The 22,742-nt window shown below is 37.8% G+C and overlaps 1 protein-coding gene across 1 annotated transcript in view; it reads left to right on the forward strand.

The window, feature by feature from the left end:
* Positions 1–4,361: 4,361 nt before the first annotated feature.
* The window catches only part of Smp_170930 (putative intermediate filament proteins), a gene marked incomplete at both ends in the record, with an annotated part of 52,827 nt that continues 34,446 nt past the window's right edge, over positions 4,362–22,742 (forward strand). The window contains one exon of the mRNA XM_018795319.1: positions 4,362–4,535. Within this exon, the coding sequence (XP_018649644.1) occupies positions 4,362–4,535 (174 nt within the window). The remainder of the gene's footprint in view (positions 4,536–22,742) is intronic.

Genomic DNA, 22,742 nt, shown 5'->3' on the forward strand with positions numbered 1-22,742 from the left:
TATCTTGCGTAGACAGCTGTTAATAAACACTTGTATCTTCTGGATAATGGCTTTCGTAGTTCTCCACGTCTCCGCCCCATACAGAAGAACTCTCTTGACATTTGTATTGAAAATTCTAACCTTGGTGTTGGTTGACAATTGTTTTGAGCTCCAGATGTTTTTCAGCTGTAGGTATGCTGCTCTTGCTTTGCCGATCCGCGCCCTCACATCTGCATCTGATCCACCGTGTTCATCAATGATGCTGCCCAGATATGTAAAGATTTCCACATCCTCCAAAGCTTCTCCGTCAAGTGTAATTGGATTGGTGCATATTGTATTGTATCGGAGAGTCTTGCTTTTCCCTTTGTTTATATTGAGACCTACTGCTGCTGAGGCTGCTGCTACACTGGTCGTTTTCTCCTGCATTTGTTGTTGCGTTTGTGATAGAAGAGCCAGATCATCCGCGAAGTCTAAATCGTCAAGCTGCATCCTGCCTGTCCACTGTATCCCGTGCATTCCTCCAGATGTTGACGTCTTCACGATCCAGTCGATCACCAGGAGAAAGAGAAAGGGTGAGAGTAGGCAACCTTGCCTAACACCGGTCTTTACCTCGAACGAGTCGGTGAGTTGTCCTCCGTGGACGATTTGGCAGTTTAGTCCATCATAGGAGTTCCGTATGATGTTGACTATCTTCTCAGGCACGCCGTAGTGTCGAAGAAGCTTCCATAGTGTCGTCCTGTCCACGCTATCAAATGCCTTCTCGTAGTCGATGAAGTTGATGTAGAGTGATGAATTCCATTCGATTGATTGTTCCACAATGATACGTAGAGTTGCGATTTGATCTGTGCACGATCTATCCTTACGAAATCCAGCTTGTTGATCTCGAAGTTGAGCGTCCACGGAATCCTTCATCCTGTTTAACAATACTCTGTTGAAGACTTTTCCTGGTATTGAGAGGAGAGTGATGCCCCTGTAGCTGTCGCACTTGCTCAGATCGCCTTTCTTTGGTATCTTGATGAGAAGTCCTTCTTTCCAGTCTGTTGGTACATGTTCTTCGTCCCAAATCTTACTGAAGAGGATGTGGAGTATCTTGGCAGTTGCTGTTACATTTGCTTTCAGTGCCTCCGCCGGGATGTTGTCTGGTCCCGCTGCTTTGCCACTCTTGATTTGTCTAATGGCCATGCTGATCTCTTCAATTGTTGGTGGGCCAATATCGATTGGGAGGTCTGTGGGTGCTGCTTCGATGTTGGGTGGGTTCAGTGGAGCTGGTCGATTCAAGAGTTCTTTGAAGTGTTCTACCCACCTGTTTCGTTGTTCTTCAATATCGTTGATTACTTTGCCTTCCTTGTTTTTCACTGGTCTTTCTGGCTTACGGTAATTTCCAGCAAGTTTCTTTGTTGTATCATACAGTTGTCTCATGTTTCCCTCTCTTGCAGCCTTTTCCGCTGTCATCGCTAAATCTTCCACATATTTACGTTTGTCGGTCCTGATGCTCCTCTTCACTTGCTTGTTTGCCTCTGTGTATTCGGCTTGTGCCTTGGCTTTTTCTGCTCTTGTTCGGCTGATATTGATTGCTGCCTTCTTGTTCCTCCTTGCTTCAATTTTATCCAGTGTACCAACAGTGATCCATTCCTTGTGATGGTGCTTCTTTTGGCCCAGAACCTCCTGACATGTTGAAACGATTGCCTCCTTGATACCTTTCCAGCTGCTCTCTATGGTGGTTCCCTCTCCATTGAGTAGGTCATGAAAGGCCTCGAACCTGTTGCTGAGGGCTATGTTAAATTCGTTGAGTTTGTCAGCATCCCGAAGAAAGGCCGTGTTAAACTTTTGTGATGTTGTCCGCGCCATTGTCCAGTGCTTCTTGAGTTTTAGTTTCATCTTGGCGACCAGCAAATGGTGATCGGATGCTATATCAGCTCCTCTTCTGGTTCTCACATCCTCCATCGTCCTCCTGAACTTTTTGTTGATGCAGACATGGTCGATTTGATTTTGTGTAGTGTGATCCGGTGAAATCCAAGTGGCTTTGTGTATGTTTTTGTGTGGGAATATGGTGCCACCTATGACCAGTTTATTGAAGGCACATAGGTTTGCAAATCTTTCACCGTTTTCGTTCCTTCCTCCCAGTCCATGTTGTCCCATGACGTCTTCGTATCCAGTGTTGTCCTTTCCAACCTTGGCATTGAAATCTCCCATTAGAATGGTCAGGTCCTTGGTTGGGCACTTCTCGAAGATTGACTGCAGCCTATCGTAGAATTGGTTTTTAGCGTCTTCATCGTAGTCGTTGGTCGGCGCATAGCATTGGATGATGTTCATTGTAATGCCCTCTCTCTTTGTTTTGAAGGAGGCTTTGATGATCCTCGGTCCATGAGATTCCCATCCTATAAGTGCATTTTGTGCTTTTCTAGACAGCATCAGTGCCACTCCTTGTGTATGTGGGGCATTTTCTTCTTCATGACCGGAGTATAACAGAAGTTCCCCTGAAGACAGTCGTTGTTGTCCAACCTGCGTCCAATGTGTTTCACTGATTCCAAGCACTTCCAGGTTGTATTTCCTCATTTCCGCAGAAATTTGGAAGACTCTGCCGGTCTCCCACATTGTCCGGACATTCCATGTACCTATAAAAATTGTCGCTCTGGTTGTAAGAAGGTGCATCGGCCTCATGACTTCCGAAGGAACTCGGCTTTCATCATGAGACGTCATTTTTCCTTCTACTCCCAGGGCAGAGTTTGAATGGTTTGAATGATTTTTTCTGGTTAGCGTTTTTTTAGCGAGTTGATTTTCTACGGGATGGGGTCGCTAACCCCATGCCCAACCCTCCTCCTTTACCCGGGCTTGGGACCGGCAGTAGCCCCTGGAGGAGCTACAGGCGGAGTTATCCTCTGGTTTGCATAAGATTAAATAGAGGGATTTTGTTGGTTTGTGAGCAACACCTATTTCGAAGTTTTTCAGCAGTCTCTTTGTCGTTTCCGATATACCTTTTATGTGTGGTAAGGTGATCCTTTTGTTGATTTCTATACTTCGTTTTTGATGATGGGTGCGGCTGGTATTTTTTGATGAAATTGATTGGGTAGCCGTTCTTTTGAAGGATGATTTTCAGATATTTTTCTTCATTTTTCCGCGCTGTAATTGTGTTGTAGCGGGTCCTCGCCCTTTTGACCAAAGTTTGTACACAGTTAATTTTTTGAGCTCTTGGATTATTGCTATTGTAGTTGAGAATTTGATCAGTGTGGGTCGGCTTCCTGTACACTTGTGTCTCCAGCTTACTGACACAGGTAAACCAGGTCTGTTGTGAGATAGTAACTCACTAAAGACAACGGTGGATGTATCATTCAGTTAGGTGGATTTGTTGAAGCTAGACATGTTACGTCTGGCCGATTGTGAACGCTATATTCGCTTCCCTAAGCTAGTTCCGTACCCCTGAGCTAGAACTATACACCGACTTGAAGACCAGAGAAAAGGCACAAAGTGTGTGGGAAGCACTTTACTACAGGGTTCATTCATGTACAGAAAATATAGGGATTTTATAGTAATTTAAGAGTCCTTGAGTTTTACTGAAAGTTCTAGAACACTGCTAAACATAGTAGCAGTGTATAAATCAGCCAATCAGGATCTCCACATGTGACTTTTCCATTTTCGTTATTTTAGTAACATAACTTCACATAACTTCTAATTAATCGCTGATTAGTTAAAATGCTCCTTGATGACTCCTGAGCTTGTTATGTCGCTTGCGAGAAAAATGCAGGGTCATCCCAACAGACATTAACACAGTTGGATGTCGTCCAACTCAGTGGTCTACTGGTTAAGCGTTCACTAGAGAAACTGATAGGTCCTAGGTTGGAATCTTGCAAGGCGGGATCGTAAATGCACACTGATGAGGAGTCCCACAATAGGACAAAACGACCGTCCAGTGATTCCGGGTTTTCCATGATGATCTAGCTTCAATTGATTCATGATCTCAACTATAAAACTACTACAATTACTATACAATCATTTCATTTGTCAATATACAATATTGACCTGAACCAATAAAATATTTAATTAAAATAAAACTAATTATCCATTGGATTTAAAATATTCAATCTTTTTTTTTAAAAAAATTTAAAGAAAATAATCAATAAATCAATTTATTATCAACCAATCCGTGAGTAGATCATGTGGTCAACTTTGACCTTGAGATGAGTTAATCCCATAAAAGAGAATAGAATTTGATATTTACTCAGTTGAATATTGAATCTTTTAAATTTTTTTTAAAAATTTAAATGATTCTAGAAACATGTGGATATTCGAATTTTAAATAAAAAAGAAAAAAAATTCTTTTTGGGTTGCTAAGATACAGTTTACATTATATACTTGATACCTATATATTATTATCATTATCCATTATGTCACAAGAAGTTTGGCGATCTAAAACTGAAAGTCTTAGTTCATTAGATCGTTTAGCTAGAAATACATTAACAATGGATTTACCAGAAGCAAGAAATTGTCGTGAAGCACGTGAACAAAGTCGTAAAGAAATGCATGTATTAAATGAGAAATTAGCATCACAACTTGAAAAGGTAACTTTATTTATATAAATATTATTATTGTTATTTATTTAAACACATAAATATTAATACAAAGGGGTACCAGATACATACTTCACTCCATTTGTGTGAGGGCTGTGATACTGCCTAGGTGCCCAAACCGAAGCAAGTGGTTTCCTTAGGGGGCCACACCCGGAACCTTTGACTTAAAGATCTGATCCCTAAGGTAGTGGAGCAACGTGAGGAGATACAGTCCCATGGTAGTCGGTGATCAACGATTGATTCATATGCCATTTGTTCCCTCAGGATCCTGGAACCCGTGTGGATCATTGGTTTGGAATGAAGGTTTTCCAACTCCCCTAGGTGGAGTTTCCGTGTCCACCGATCCTCTGGATGCCGGCTAAGTGGTCTATCGGTTAAGTGCTCTGGCGCAAGGCTGGTAGGTCCTGGGTTGGTATCTCGTGAGGCGAGGTCGAGGATGCGCACTGCCACCGAGGAGTCCAACAATAGGACGATACGGCCGTCCAATGTTTCCAGGTTTTCCATGATGGTCTAGCTTCAATTGACTCATGATCTTAACCATGTATATTTATATGTTTTCATAATTTAAATAAAGTGTCTTGGTGACTTTCATATCACTATGCAATCCGGTCATTTCATGTGGTTGAGAACTATAATGGTAGTTTATTTCAGTTCTAAATAATTCCAATTTTAAGTTAGCGAGCTTATTCTATGAAATGAAAGATCTGTTTAAAGGCTCTCATAGACTCGTTGACTTGTTGACTTGCACACTCATTCATTGACTTGATCACTCGTTTGCTTTACGGCACTACTCTTCCATTGCTTGCTTAACGTACCTGTAATTTGGGATATCTCTGTGTGGTTCAATAATAAACGCAATCAACCATTTGTATTCGCCTTTTGATTTATACACTGTTAAGGCGTTATCTAGTAACGGTTATCAGGACGAAAAGCATGCGAAGTTTAAGGATAATATTGAATATCGACCACCACAGATCCATTCAATCATGATACAATATAGACCTATTAACTGGATTCTGTCCAATAAAATCTGATCTTAGTTGTCATTTAGTTATCGGTTTGTTTAATCTAAACTAGGTACCAAGATCATAGTTTGAGGAAAATAGTCTTAGGTTCCAGTAATTCAGGATTTTGATTTGCACATTGTAAATGGAGCATAATTATGCCCGTAAATGAACTTTATTCTAATAATCAAAGAGTGTCTAGATTATTACTTAAGTTCTCTAATTTAACAATATTGATTCATATGGATCTATGTATCAAAGTTGTGATCTCATAGAATAAAAATAGACTGAAGATATTTTCTGAAAAAAGTTTTACACTGTTTACCTGCGATGTTTTATGGTGTAGGAGTAGGTTGGAAGAAAACTAGGGGCGGCAAGACCAAAACGTGGCACAAATCCATGAAGTCACTGACAAGTGGACTGAGTCATGTCGGTAGGTAAGTGTAGACTACCTGATTGGGATTCGCGAGATGATAACAACCGATGGTTAGAGACTTTGAATGACATGGCTCAAAATCGTTTGGAATGGCAAAGGTTCATTCAAAGTTCGTGTTCTCCCCAAATTCTAATCTTCTGATTTCCTCATGTCTCTATCTTTTTCTCTTTCCAAATTTATTTCACTGCATTATACTCCTTCAATAACATCTTCAAACCCTAATCTTTCACATAATGCTTATACTCGTACTACTTCTACCACTATGGGATTTGAATCGACAACTGGATCTCTGTGTTAATGTGGCATGGCAACTTGAACTAATGTACGTACGTACGTACGAAGTTCTACGTTGTGACTGACTAACTGACTGACATCTAAAATAAGTGAACCTTTTACTATGTTATCGGTATTTGTTATTTAATTTCAAGTCATTAAACTTTAAGTTAAAAGAGATTTTAACTGTCTATTCAATCTGGGAGTAATTCCCTGAGAATCCAAGTTTTAACCACAAGTTGGATGTTTTTTTAATGATTTATTTCAGTTTTATTCTTAACCTACTATTCAAGGAATCCAATAAAGGTATAGAGAAAATTTATAAGCAAAGATGGATAGTGGCTAGCAGTGGGATTCAGTTTGACGCGTGTTTCGTCCTATTTGGGACTCGTCAGCTGAATGTACCTGCATTTCAGAGTTGATTTTCATTCCGGGACTCGAACCCAGTACCGTTCGCTTCAAATGCCATGTTTTTATCCACTAAGCTACTAAGTGAATTTAAACTTCACCCCATTGCACAAGAAAGTGGCTATCAGGACTCAGTAGCTGAGTTGATAACGTGATGGCGTTTGAAGCGATAGGTACTGGGTTCGAGTCCAAAAGTGGAACATCAACTCTGAGATGCAGGTGCATTCAGCTGACGAGTTCCAAGTAGGACAAAACAGGCGTCAACGTCGATTCCAATGTTAGTCCACTATCCATCTTTGCTTATAATGCTTGTGAATTAAGGCTGTATTGAGGCAATACACACAGTATACACACATGCCAATAAGAGAGACTGACCAGTTGCAGTCCTAAACATCAATAAGGAAGGTTCAAACAAAAAATACCAAGTGAATATAGAGAAACTGTTTATCTTCTCCTAAGAAACATAATTAGAACGATAAGGTTGGAAAGTTTACCTTTGTCTATGAATAAAGACACTTTCTAAGTGTTTAGCTAGTTTGTTTCTAGTAGTTTTAATCTCTTTACTTTATTATGAATCCATCATGTAACAAAAAGGAGTGTTCATCTGATGATTCTTTCAGATAATACATTTGATAAGTTTTGTAACAGAAATAAGTCGACGTTGAAAGTTTTGGCATGAGTTACATGAATCCAGTTATTATTTGTCTATGTCTAAAAAATGAGTCATTTATGGGTTGTGTTCTTTACAAATTGACCTCAATTGGGTACCTTTGGAAACCAGATAACACTGGACAGATGTTACGCCCTAATGTAAAAATCCTTTCTATTACATATCCTTAACCCCAACATAGATCAAAACCAGCATTCACCGTAAGATTTAGTAGTCCTGGTTTCTAACGTTTTGAATAGGGCTTACAGAGAGATAGAAACCAGCAGTTGGTTAGGTAGTGCAAGTGATGTGACTCAAGATCAGTTTCAGTGTTGACTAAAATTTCGGCGTTTTTTAAATTTATTCTTCCACCTTTGTATTTCTATTCCGTTATGATACTTTATCATATGAAACGAATAAGTTTTGTGCAAAATTTTGCATTTGTCAGTCGTTATGTCTGTTGAGACGTACACGCTTTTGTACTCAACTTCTAGTCATATCTGTGATTTTGCTTTCCAAAACAAGCCAACCATTCAGGTGGAGCGGTTCAAATGGGATTCGGATGGCTTTCATTTGAGTCTCTTAAATCTCTGTGCTAATAGATGATAATCTTTAGTCGTGATGAGCTTTAAAGATATGAGCTTGACATCGTATAAAAAATGTAGGATTATTGATTCATTTTAGTAAAGGTAATTTTCTAAGAGGTGCCAGTATAACTTAACACGCCCCTAAAATTAAAAGCATTCATTATATCATAGAAATGGGCTACCTTACAGAAAGTTTCTACGGATATTTGTTAGTTTAAACACATAAACATTGATACAAGGAGGCATCAAATAGATATGTGCCGCATAAATAGTCCGATTTATGTGAGGGCTGGGATACTACCTGGAAGCCCAAACCGAAACAGGTGGTTTTCTTAGGGGCCACACCCTGAACCTTTGATCCAAAGGTCTAATCCATAAGGCAGTGGAGAAACGTTAAGAGATGCAGTCCCATGGTAGCCGGTGATCAACATTAGGTTCATACGCCATTCGTTTCATCAGGATCCTGGAACCCATGTACACCATTGGTTTGGAATGAGGGTTTTCCAACTCCCTTAAGTAGATCCTCCGTATCCACTAATCCTGTTAAAGCGTCAGACGTTCACTTTCTATCCTCTCAATTTTATAGACAACAGTAATGCCTTGAGAAGTCAGTGAGTAAGACTTCTGTGGTAGTGCTTGTATGCACGTGGCTACGTGAGAGCATTGGGAGAGAGAGAGAGGGAGCTGACTCTCCACACTCTCGTCTGTACCAGGGCATTTTGAGGGCTACGGTTATTATCTACGGATATTTATTATGATCAACCTAACTGTACTTTTATTCATTCTATTTTGATATAAGTCTGCTCATAATAGCGAAATTTCATTAATATTCAATGTTTGCATATTGAGATAACAATAGGATTCTTGTTATAAGCTATTCAGTGTAAAGATCTTAAGATTTTATTTCTAGGAGAAGAAAAGTGTCATAATTTAATGAAGTATGTTAGTAAATGGATATCATTTCTACAGGTTTCATTGATTTTGATGAGTTATATAATAATGATCTAGTCTCTTGGCAAATATTTCACTTATTCTACCATTCATATAAAACAAGTAACTAAGATCATTCAAATCAGAAAGTTGAATTACTTAGATACAGTTTAAAACTGTTCAATTGAATAATCTTATAATAAGACATTAACACCATTGGATGCCGGCTCAGTGGTCTATCGGTTAAGTGCTCTGGCACGAGACTGGTAGGTCCTGGGTTCGAATCTCGCGAGTGCGGGATCGTGGATGCGCACCGATGAGGAGTCCCACAATAGGACGAAACGGCCGTCCCGGTGCATCCAGGTTTTCCATCGTGGTCTAGCTTCAACTGAGTCATGATCTCAACTCTATGAAAAATCTTATAATGTATTGTGACATATAATTTTCAAATCATTTACATTTGTATAATAAACCTTACATATAACATTTTAAACAATAACGAATAATCTATAGCACATTATATTTTGATGTTCATTTGGGAGCAGGAGCGATCTGAAACAACTACACAACAGTCAGGACTGATAAGTGTCTCTGAAGAGAGAACACGGTGTACTGACACAACAGATATATTTTTTTAAATTGAAAGACGCGGTTTGGGTACAAACTTACTTACTTATTTACTTACGCCTGTCACTCTCAATGGAGCATAGGCCACCGACCAGCATTCTCCAACCCACTCTGTCCTCAGCCTTCCTTTATAGTTCTATCCAGTTTTTGTTCATTCTTCTCATGTCTGTCTCCATTTCTCGGCGTAATGTATTCTTTGGTCTTCTTCTTCTCCTTTGACCTTCAGGATTCCATGTGAGGGCTTGTGTTGTGACAAAGGTGGTTGATTTCCTCAATGTATGTCCTATCCACTTCCAGTAATTCTTCCTGATTTCTTCCTCCACTGAAATGTGGTTTATTCTCTCCCACAGTAACTTGTTTCTGAAAGTGTCTGTTCAACGGATCCGAAGTATTTTGCGTAGACAACTGTTAATAAACACTTGTATCTTCTGGATGATGGCTTTCGTAGTTTTCCTCGTCTCCTCCTCATACAATAGAACTGTCATGACATTTGTATTGAACATTCTGACATTGATGTTGGTCGGCAGTTGTTTTGAGTTCCAGATGTTCTTCAGTTGTTCATTTATTTATTTGAACACATAAATATTGGTACAAGAAAGCACCAGATATATATGCGCCGCACAAATCTCATTTGATTTATGTGAGGGCTGTGATACTGCCCACGTGCCCACACTGATTTTGGTGGTTTTCTTTGGAGGCCACACCCGGAGCCTTTGACCTAAAGGTCTAATCCACAAGGGAGTGGAGCATTGTGAGGAGATGCATTCCCATGGTACTGGAGCCCGTGTACACTATTGATTTGTAATCAGGGTTTTCCAACTCCCCTAGGTGGACTTTCCGTGTCCACCAACCCGATTAAAGCACCGGACATTCGTTTTTCATCCTCTCAATTTCGTAAATAACAGTAATGTCACGAGAAGGCAGTGAGTAGGACTTGTGTGGCAGAGACTATATACGCGTGGGCATGTGAGAGCATTTGGAGAGGGAGAGCTAACTCTTCCCACTCTCAGCCGTACCAGGGCATTTGGGGGTTAGCCGTGGCACCCGATAGTTCTAGTACAAAAAAGAGAAAGTTATTATAAAATAGTTTTACTCATTGTTCTGCAAGGTTCCGATCGCATGCAGTGGCATTTACTCTTTTTGTTGCCATGCAATAAGAAAAAAAAACAAACTTGCAATTAGTAACGTTACTAGTAATGATTTTTAATACCATTACAAATCAATTCAATCTCTTATCATTATTGATTATTTAAATAAATAAATAAATTTTTTTTTCCTTTTTATTTATTTATTAAATTTTCCATAAATAAAACTTTTAAATTATTGATTATTAATTGTAACCGATAGAAATCCAACCAACCAACCCACTAACCTTTTTTTTCTATTGGGAAATCATAAAGATTTTACAATGTTAATCCATGAATAATTTAGTTAAGGGTAAATATAGTATACTGATCATATATATGTATATTGTATAGAAAAGGGCTACTGTTGTTCCTTAAGTACAATGAAAGGGGGGTTGGGGTTGGGGCGGGGGTTGGAGGTAGAAATACTAACACTAAGGGGAAATTCTTTCAAGGAAATTTTTAACTTAACTACTATCTATTATAGATCTTAATAAATCAATAAGTATGTATTTTTCAATTTACATTTTCTGTTAATCCAATAAGAGTTAAGTTACTAGTGTCATTATTGACAAGTTGATAAGAGAAATACATTTTATTTGAGTAAGATTTTTAACATTAGGAGTTAGACAACTTGAATAGTAGCCTGGTTCAAGTGTAGTGAATGAGAACGCAGATGAGGATAATTGAATGTATGTAAATACCACAACTACACAATAACATAGTAAAATCTGAAAATCATATAGTAAATAAGCTTTATATGTAATGATGGATAGTGGCTAGTAGTGGAATCCAGTTTGACGCCCGTTTCATCCTATTTGGGAATCGTCAACCGGATTTACGTACATCCCGGAGTTGATGTTCACTTTGGGACTTGAACCCAGTATCGTTCGGCGTTCAAACGCCATCGCGTTATCCACTTAGCTACGAAACGCGCGTCAAACCGGATTCCACTACTAGCCACTATCCACCAATGCATATAAAGCTTGTGACTTCAGGCAATATCGAGGCAGTCCGCACAGGATGTACATATGCCAACAAGAGACTGATCAATTACAGTCCTAAATAACAATGGAAAGATACAAGTAAACAACACTAGGTGAACAAATAGTAAATAGTTCATTTGCAAAATGTCAATCAATTGTCTCAGATTAAATTGTTCCTTTATTTCCACATCAATCATTCTCTGTTCTCGCTTTCTTTTCTTTGATCTTTTTAACCTTCTGCCTCTAGACACTTCACTTTCGATTGATAATACATACTACTTATATCTGTTGACATCAGTAGCATACAACACACAAGTAGTTATAATAAAGTTAACTGAAAATTGAGCTGTTGAAAACTCACTTTATCTGAAATTTTACAGCTGAACTTTTTATCCATCTATCAGTATTAATATTCTCACCAACTGATAAGTAGGTAGAATGGTCCTTACTACTAGTTGAATTCTAGCGGTTTTGGCTTCTAATTTAAGTGAGCATCCCCTGTCGTACACATTTCTTGATGATAGTGTTTAGAAATATGACTCCAACTATGTAATTATTGGTGAGACTAACATCAGTCTATTCATCTAAGGTGTTTTTTGATCCTTCTCTTTTCCTTTGACCTTGAGGATTCCAAATGAGGCCTTGTCATGTGACCCAGTTGAGTGCTTTCCTCAATGTATGTCCTATCCACTCTCAATGAGGTCAAACTATTATAATCTAATAGATCGTTTTCATTACTAAATGAGATCAGTATATAAATAATCGTTTCATATAATGTAGGAACTCCTCAAAACCATAAAGGAATAGAATATCTCATATGTAATTGAACCTATTATGTTTGATTTTCATAGTGAATATGATATATTTCATCTACTAAGTTCGAATCCTATACCCTACATTTTTCGATTTTATTCACTTCTCGATAAAGTGTAATCATCCGTCTAACTTGATAATATTTCAAGTTTACATATAACACCAATCCTGAGATGATACACCACACTGAGGATGCTTATCATTTAATGGTATTGCTTTGTGGCTAACTAATTTCAGATCACGCTTCTCAGCAACAGTTATTCTAGTAAACGAGAATGTGCAAAATATAGTGTTGATCAATATCTTCACCTGTTTAAATCGACTCATAGTATGTTTCAAAGTGTGTTAACTCATTCACTTATTATTGATTGGTCTGATGATTTCCATTCATTTTAATAATGATTCCAAATGAATGACAGAATAAGTTTAGTTACAAATATTCAGCTATCGAATGATTGCTGATAACTAATAACTGTCTTTACTTACATAAGCCTTTTACCCCTCTTCGAGGAGCATAGGCCACTTACCAGCATTCTCCATCCAACTCTGTCCTCAGCCTTCCTTTCCAGTTCTTCCCAGTTGTTATTCATCCTTTCCATATCTGCTTCTATTCCCCGACGTAATGTGTTCTTTGGCCTTCCTCTTTTCCGCTTCGCTTCCGGATTCCAAGTTAGGGATTGCCTTGTAATGCACATTGGTGATTTCCTTAATGTATGTCCGATCCACTTCCAACGTCTTTTCCTAATTTCCTCTTCTTTAAATATATCGAAATGTCTAATTAGTATGCATTTTGAATCTTTTGCAAGATATACATAACTGCGGCTTCTCTAGTTCAGTGGTTGCATCTTTGGGTTGTTGCACTGAGTAGTGCTGAGGTTTTCCAATGGTTACATATAATATCATGAAAGGTACTATCTAGCACCAAGTATTTACACTTGATCTTGGATATTAAAAGACTTGACTGAAAGGTTTTTTGAGGATTCTATCTAGTGTAGGAAGTTTATTGAGATTACTTAGTTTTGTAGTTTTACATCATTCATTGACTTCAGTTAGACAAGCACTGAAAACCAGGAAACATTGCACACCCATCTCGTCTTATTATGTGACTTCTTGATAGTGCTCATCTACGATCTCACCAAGGACTCAACTTTTTATCTATAGGTGGTTTTTATCACGGTTGGGCATTATTGGGAACCAAAGACTTTTTTCCTAATCATGAAAACAAGTTATATTTCCACAGGATAATCAAGTTGCTTATCTTAGTAGCTACATTGTAAACTTGATGAATCTAGTTGAATTATCTTTAGATGACTGAAAATATGACACTGGTTACTTGTTAATTCAATATATTTTCAACAAACACCACTCCATTGACTTAAAATATGGTACTACCATCATCGGTCTATAGAAATGAATGCTTCTCTAAGTCATTTTAAAACTGGAACCCCTAATAACACTCAAATTTAAAAGAGTTGAGTACATACTTACTTACTTAAATTACTTATGCCTGTTACTCCCAATGGAGCATAGGCCACCGATCAGCATTCTCCAACCCACTCTGTCCTAGGCCTTCCTTTCTAATTCTATCCAGTTGAGTACATATAGGTTCATTTAATATTTTTTTTGAGTTTAAACATTCAGCCAATGATATTGATTTTCGATAAGAAGTTTTGAGTTATTCAAAAATACAACCGATAGAAGTCCTGTCTTTATGAAACTTTCTTATACTACTTACTGTCAATTATACTGGAAATCGATAAGACGTTGCTATTAGTACAAAAGTATACATTGAAAATAACTTCAGAATAAATTAAATGAATAGATAAGTAATTTAATAGTTGGATTCATGAGTCGATTAAATCTAGGTCACCATAGAAAACCTGGAAACACTGGATGGCCGAATCATCCTAGTATGGAACTCCTCAGTAGTGCACATCCACGATCCTTCACCAAAGGGGTTTGAACCCATAACCTTCAGTCTCACGCGCAAACTCTTAACCTCCACACCACTGAGCCGGACGGCATCCAACTGTGTTAATGTCTAACTTCAACCAATCCACAATTTCGTGGATTTGAATTTCGCAGGGCGGGATCGTGGATGCTCACTGCTGAGGAATATCATACTAGGACAAAACAGCTGTTCAGTGCTTCCAGGATTTCCATGGTGGTCTAGCTTTAATTGACTCATGAATGCTTATTGTATATACTGATCTAAATTGGTTTAGTAAATTATTTACTCAATGCCAATTTCTTGCTACTTTCCATTCAATGAATGTAATATCAATTATTAGTTATAACAAATAATCATAAATTCGAACTAATTAGACAATTTTATTTTCATACAAAACATATCAAAAATATAAGCAAAAATGGATAGTGACTAGCAGTGGAATCCAGTTTGACGCGCGTTTCATTCTATTTGGGACTCGTCAGCTGTGTGTACCTACATCTCAAAGTTGATGTTCACTCTGGGACTCGAATCCAGTAACTTTCGCTTCAAACGCCATCACGTTATCCACTCACCTACCGAGTCTTGATAGCCACTTTCTTGTGCAATGCGGTGAAGTTTAAATTCACTTGGTATTGTTTGTGTTGAACCTTCTCATTAACGTTAAGGACTGCAATTGATCAATCTGTTATTCGCTATATGTGCATACTGTGCGTATTGCTTCGATATAACCTTAATTCACAAGCATTATAAGCAAAGATGGATAGCTCAATCATTAAAATTTTCAGCAGTACACATCCACAATCCCATCTCACGAGATTTCAACCTAGGATCTTTAGTCTTGCGAGCGAGCGCCTAACCACTAGACCACTGAGTTGGACGATATCTAACTATGTTAATGTCTAACTTCAACCAATCCACCATTGTCTTTAGTGAGTTCCTATCTCATAACAGACCTGGTTTAACTCTACCGATCACTACTTTTCACTAGAATCCTAGGAAATACCTCTTGAAGCCAGTCACTAGTGAGCATATGTTGATTATTATCAGAAGTGGTTTTTATGAATATTATAGTAATTTCAATAGTCCAGAACATGAGCTAATTGAAGCTAGACTACCATAGAAAACCTGAAAGCACCTTACAGTCATTTTGTCCTAGTATGGTACTCCACAACAGTGCGCATCCATGATCCCGCCTCGCGAGATTCCAACCCACGACCTATCAGTCTTGCGCGCGAGCACTTAACCTCTAGACAACCTAGTCGCCCGGCATCCAACTATGTCAATGTCTAACTTTAACCAATCAACCAAATTGAGCAACCATCTACCATTGTCTTTAGTGAGTTCCTATCTCATAACAGACCTTGTTGAATTCCACTGGTCACTTTTTCTTACTAGAACTCCAAGAAATACCTCTTGAAGTCAGTTACTAATGAGCATATGATTATAGATCAGAATAGGGTTTTGTGGAGAATTTAGTATTTTCATAGTTAAAATCATGAGTCAATTGAAGCTAGACCATCATGGAAAAACCTGGAAGCACAGGACGGCCATTTCGTCCTATTATGGAGCTCCTCAGCAGTGAGCATCCATGATCCCGCCTCGAGCATATATTTTCAATTGTTGCACAAAGATAAACTAAATATATATATGTTTATCTCATTAATAAGGTCAATATTTTGCACTTGAATAATAATATAAAAAAACAAACAAACATAAACTATCTAACTATTAAGACATTCATTTGTACTATTAAATGATACAGTAAATATATTAATCATTATAAGTTAGTTATTATTATAAAAATACTTTTAAAAATAAACAAAAAAAGAAAAAAAGTAAAAAAAGAAAAAGAAAAAGAAAAAAGAAGAAAAAAAGAAAAAACTAAGATTAAATATGAATAAAAAACAATAAGATAAACAAAATTCCAATGATAAAAGAAAAGAAAAAAATTTTTTTTAAAAAAACAAACAAAAAAACGAACAAGATTTTAATTAAACATTTTAAAAACAAATTTGAATAGATATTTACATTAGTATTATTGAGAATCAGTATATATCAACAATCTTTTAATCATGACTAAACTAAAAAAAATACAATTCTATATTTAGATGGGGATTTGTGGACATTTCAATATTTTTCAAAGTTGAAATCATGAGTCAATTGAAGCTAGACCATCATGGAAAAACCTGGAAGCACTGGACGACCATTTCGTCCTATTATGGGACTCCTCAGCAGTGCGCATCCACGAACCCACTCTCGCGGGATTCGAATCCAGGACCTACCAGTATCGAGCCGAAGCCCTTAACCGATAGACCACTGAGCTGGCATCCAACGGTGTTAATGTCTAACTTCAACTGATCCACGAAGTTGAGCAACCATTCACCAATTGTCTTCAGTGAGTTGATACCTCACAACAGACGTGGTTGAACTCCACTGGTCACTATATTTAACTGAATTTAATAGTCGATTAAAGCTTCAAGAGGTATTTTCTTGAAGTTGTAGTGAGAAGCTGTGACCAATAAAGTTCAACAGTGTCTGTTTTGAGATAGGAACACATTGAAGACAATGATGGATAGTGAGGCAATTTGGTGGATTGGTTTGACGTTAGACATTAATATAGTTGAATACCGTTGTAGTATCAGTTCATATGTTAAGCCTATATACTTTATTCTAGTTACTGGCCAAGCCAATTCACCTATAATATTATGAGTCATATTTTGATCTTGTTAATTATTCGCTTATTAACCTTGACTATATTTTTATATGAGCGCATGTGTATGCACATTTCGTATCTTATTCATCATCTGTCTGTCATTCATTTTTATCTGACTATAAATGTTGATTAACGCTTGCTTAAAAGGAGTTGGCTTCCCCGCTATCTCCAATACGCATTGTTTTCGCTTCGCTTTTGAGTTGGCTTACCAGCCATCTTCAATACGCATTATTTAGCTTCGCTCTCTCGAGTTGGCTTACCAGCCATCTCCAATACGTGTCATGTATGCTTCGCTCGCTAACATTTGCTCATGTGCTCATAACCTTCTGGTCTGCATCATTCATCAATAAAAATGTAGTTACCGCTTCCCTTTGCTTTCTGATATTATGCGCCGTTAAGACTGGTACTATAACGGTTATTGAGGTGAACTATGAACGAAGTACGGCCACTACACCGTCCAACTCAGTGGTCTAGAAATTAAACAATCGCTCTCGAAACTGAAGGTCATGAGTTCGAATCCCTTTGGTACGGGATTGTTGGTGTGCACTACTGAGGAGTCTCATATTAGGATGAGTCGTTCGTTCAGTGTTCCCAGGTTTTCTATGGTGTTCTAGATTGAATCGACTTATGAATTCAATTATTAAGTTATTAAAATTTCTATAAATTCCCTTTATGATGACGATTCTATATCTTTTTAATTATAATAAATTTGTATCTAGAAAGAAGATTTGATTGAGTAAATAACTTTTTAAGTTATTAGTTGTTTGTTACCCATAGATGTAATACATGAAAAGTATATATTAATTAATAATTCACTGAATAGATATTTTCAGTAGGATGGGATCTAAAGATATATTGGAACAGGTTCAGAAAGCTCGACTAATGTTTACCAATTTGTGTCATTTGTAGCCTAGGCAACATGTCCATCTACTAACTAAGAGGAGGATATAATGAACAGCCGTTCGCTCAGTTCTACTTTGTGTCTGAGACGTATAGCCTGTTCAATCAGGGAATATTCATTGGTTACTAGTATTTGAACTGCTACCCTTGTATGTCGGAACGATCGAGTTAGTAATGCTCAGATTAGGTTCATAGTACTAGGATGATAAATCGGTTGATGAGTAGTGAATCTTTATCCACTGAGTTTGTTAGAACATATATTACGTACGCATAACCAATACTTCGACTCGGAATATTCATCGGTGTGGGAACATTTAGGAAGAAAGCTACGAAAAGTCAAGCTAAAATATGTTACCAGTCTCCGAATCCACCAACTATTTTATTAAATCATGTAGGTCACTACAAACTACCTGGCTTAGGTCTTCTCGATTATCGTGACCGATTATTTATGTATTTATTTAAACATAAATATTGGTACAAGGAAGGACCAGATACATATGCGCCATACAAATCTCATTCGATTTGCTTGAGGGCTGTGATACTGCCCAGGTGCCCTAACTGAAGCAGGTGGTTTTCTTAGGGGGCCACACCCGGAACCTTTGACTTAAAGATCTGATCCACAAGGCAGTGGAGCATCGTGAGGAGATGCAGTTCCATGGTAGCCGGTGACCAATAACTGGTTCATTCGCCATTTGTTCCTTCAGGATACTGGAGCCCATGCGGATGATTGGTTTGGAATCAGGGTTTTCCAACTCCCCTAGGTGGACTCGCCTTGTCCACCAACCCGGTTAAAGCGCCGGACATTCGCTTTTCGTCCTCTCAATTTCGTGAACAACAGTAATGTCACGAGAAGGCAGTGAGTAGGACTTGTGTGGCAGAGGCTATATAGGTGTGGCCATGTGAGAGCATTTCGAGAGGGAGAGCAGACTCTCCCCACTCTCGGCCGTACCAGGGCATTTGGGGGCATCGTGACCGATAATTACAGATGTTGGATGACATTATTCAGAATCGGCTTTAATCGTGCGGACTCATTCGCTTTCTATCTTGTCCTAGATCTTAAGTCTCGAAACCATTTTACACCTTTCATTCTGCAAATTTATTATTTTTCTTAAATCAAATTCTTCATACTCAGTAAATTTTTTCTTTTTTACTACCACTGAAACTTCTACTACTGTCATGAATTTTATTTTAGTGATTCTATCTAGTGCTAATATGATGTAGTAATTTGAACCGATGCTCATATGTGGCAGGCTATACTTTACTTATGAGTAACTAACCCATAGAAGAATTGCCATCGAAATTGTTGTATAATAAATTATTAGCTATTTGTATACAAAGCGAACAAAAATAACTACAAAGTCTTTTCATGTGAATAATAATTTTTTGTTAGAACGATTGTTCAGAAATGGCTTGTAGCAGCCAAGCGTTCATAGCGATGTCACTTTTTGATCCTTCGATGTCGACTCTTTTTTCTTTTGATGTGGGTTTGTTCTCTGAGCTGGATGGTTTGGTCGTGGAGCTTTCATCGTCCTTCTGAACGACATCATCAGCATAAACTTCGGGTAGAAGTGAAGTGTTTGAATTTTTCCACATGTGATTCACAGCTTGTCCTGTGCACAGGTGCACAGCTCAGAGAACAAACCCACATCAAAATCACCCACTTGAGCTACAAATCTTCTCCACCATGTCGACTCTGACTATCATTGTGAAGCAGAATTCATCAAGCGTTGGATTGTTCACCCACTAATAGGGAACGTGAGCTATGTTTAGACCGTCGTGAGACAGGTTAGTTTTACCCTACTAATGAGTACATCAATGAAGTACAATCTGGCCGTTGCTATGGTAATCCTGTTTAGTACGAAAGGAACCGCAGGTTCAGATAATTGGTATATGTGCCTGGTCGAAAGGCCAATGGTGCGATAGTTAAAAAGTAGTAGTCACTGATGAAACAGACTACAATATTACATCAAATAATCTACACTATAAGTTATCTAATGAAATGACATTTTTTCAAAAGAAACATTTGTTTACAATGCTTGTGAATTAAGGCTATATCGAAGCAATACGCACAGTATGCACACATATCAATTAGAGACTGACCAGTTGCAGTCCTAAACATCAATGGGAAGATTCAAACAAACAATACTAAGTAAATTTAAACTTCATCCCATTGCACAAGCAAGTGGCTATCAGGAATCAGTGACCGAGTGGATAACACGATGGCGTTTGAAGCGAAACGTACTGGGTTCGAGTCCCAGAGTGAATATCAACAAATCTGATATACAGGCACATCCAACTGACGAGTCCCAAATAGGATGAAACGCGCGTCAAACTGGATTGCACTGCTAGCCACTATCCATCTTTACTTACAATTGTTTAGTTGAGTTTATGAATTTCAATAACCACTGATTAATTTTCAGTGTATAACAGAATAGTAGATGAGGGAAATACATGACTTAATTACTGGATGACAATTATTGCTAAATGTTATTCCTCATTATCAATCAGTTTGCGAGTTAGGTAACAAAATATAATCTATGCATAAACTGACTAGGACGTGGTATTGTAGTGAACAAGAACACAAGTGGGGGCAATCAAATGCATTTAAACACACATTACAAACTATCCTACTAAGATCTGATAACCATACAGTAGTAAACAGTTAATTTGTAAACTTTCAATCCATTGTCTCAATCTTAACTGTTCCTTCTGTAAATATCATCAATCCATCTTCTCTGATTTCATTGTTTATGCATTTTCATACCGATTGCGCTTCATTCCTGTTCGTTCCTTATCGATATTCTGCCAAAACTACATTCTATGTCTGACCATCAACATATGCTACTTATATGAATATAAGTAGACCACACCACAGTATGTTGTATTCAGTGTTAAGTATTATGAGGTGAATACTACATGAAATATATATATATATATATTGTTTTCGTTTGAATGATATATATTGTTTTCGTTTGAATGATTTTTCCTACCGTGATTATGTTTTTCATAGAAAGTCAATTTTTAAAATACTTTTTATTTTCGATCTTTGTCAGAAAATAGAATTTCCCAATTGAAATCTATCATAGATCAATATTATATTTTGCTAATTGCTAAGTCATTATAGGCGTTTTTGGAGATTGTAGTATTTTTAAAGTTGAATTCGTGAGTCGTTCAAAGTTAGATTACTATTGAAAATGTGAAGCACTGGACGGCCGTCTCGTTCTAGAATGGGATCCCTCAGCACTGCGAATCCACGATCCCTCACCAAAGGGACTCGAACGCAGGAACCCTAATTTCTCGTGCGAAGGCTTAACCTCATAGACTACTGAGCTGACATACAGTGGTGTTAAAGTCTAACTTTAATAGGTTTATAGCCTTGTGCAACCCTCCATCCATTGTCTAAGGTGAATAAATATCTCAAACTCGACACAGACTGAACTCCACTGGTCATAGCTTCTCACTAGAACTTCAAGAAAATCCATCTTGAAGCTAGTCACTAATGAGCACATGACTAATATCACAATGAGAATTTGTAGAGATTGTAGTATTTTCAAAGTTGAATTCACTAGTCGATCGAATTGATAATTCACTTAATAAAACAATAATTAGTAGATTTATTTATAACTATATTGAATTTCATCATTTTGAGTATTTTAATGTAACGTATTCTTTAATGTTGAAATCAGTGGTAACTTTGTTCTCTTTTTTGAATGCGACAGATTGATGTTTACATTGATGTATCACACACACAGAGACACGATTTTCTGTTCATACCCAGATTCCAATTTATTGATAATAAACGAGTTTTATAGACTATAATTAACAGTATTTTAAAATAAATGATTTATCAGCAATCAGTAGAATGTGTGACAAATTTGCTTTATGACAGTGAAACATGGCGGGTAAGGGTAGAGGATATTGGTAGACTACTAGTATTCGATCATTAGTGTTGTCGAAGCATTGCTCATATATCCTGGGATCACCGAGTAAGTAATGCGGTCGTTAGGAAACGAGTACTAGGTAAGGATAGTAGATGGATTGATGAAGTATTGAAACTTCATCAGTTGAGATGGCTCGGATACGTGTTACGTATGCCCAACCACTGACTTCCTCGATGTGTGATGTTTTATGTTGTAGGAGTAGCTTGGAAGAAAGCTAAGGGAGACCAGACCAAAACGTGGCACAAATCCATGAAGTCAGTGACAAGTGGACTGAGCCATACTGGTAGGTGTAGACTACCTGGTTGGGATCCACGAGATGATTGCAACCGATGGTTATTTATTTATTTGAACACATAAATATTGGTACAAAGTGGCACCAGATACATATGCGCCGCACAAATCTCATTTGATTTGTGTGATGGCTGAGATACTGCCCAGGTTGTTTTCTTAGGTGGACACACCCGGAGCCTTTGATCTAAAGATCTAATCCACAAGGCAGTGGAGCATCGTGAAGAGATGCAGTCCCACGGTAGTCGGTGACCAACGGTTGATTCATTCGCCATTTGTTCCCTTAGGATGCTGAAGCCCATGTGCACCATTGGTTTGGAATGTGGGTTTTCCAATTCCCCAAGTTGGACCTTCAGTGTCCACCAACGCTGTTGAAGTGACTGACATTCGCTTTTTGTCCTCTGAATTTCGTAAACCAGTAATGTCACGAGAAGGCAGTGAGTAGGACTTCCCTGGAAGAGGCTATATACGTAACCAATGCTTAGAGACTTTGAATGACATGGCTTAAAATCGTTTGCAATGTCGAAGGTGTATCTACTGTTTGTGTTCTTCCAAATTCTAATCTTCT

This window comes from Schistosoma mansoni, chromosome 2 (genome assembly GCF_000237925.1).
Source record: "Schistosoma mansoni strain Puerto Rico chromosome 2, complete genome".
Classification (NCBI taxonomy): domain Eukaryota; kingdom Metazoa; phylum Platyhelminthes; class Trematoda; order Strigeidida; family Schistosomatidae; genus Schistosoma; species Schistosoma mansoni.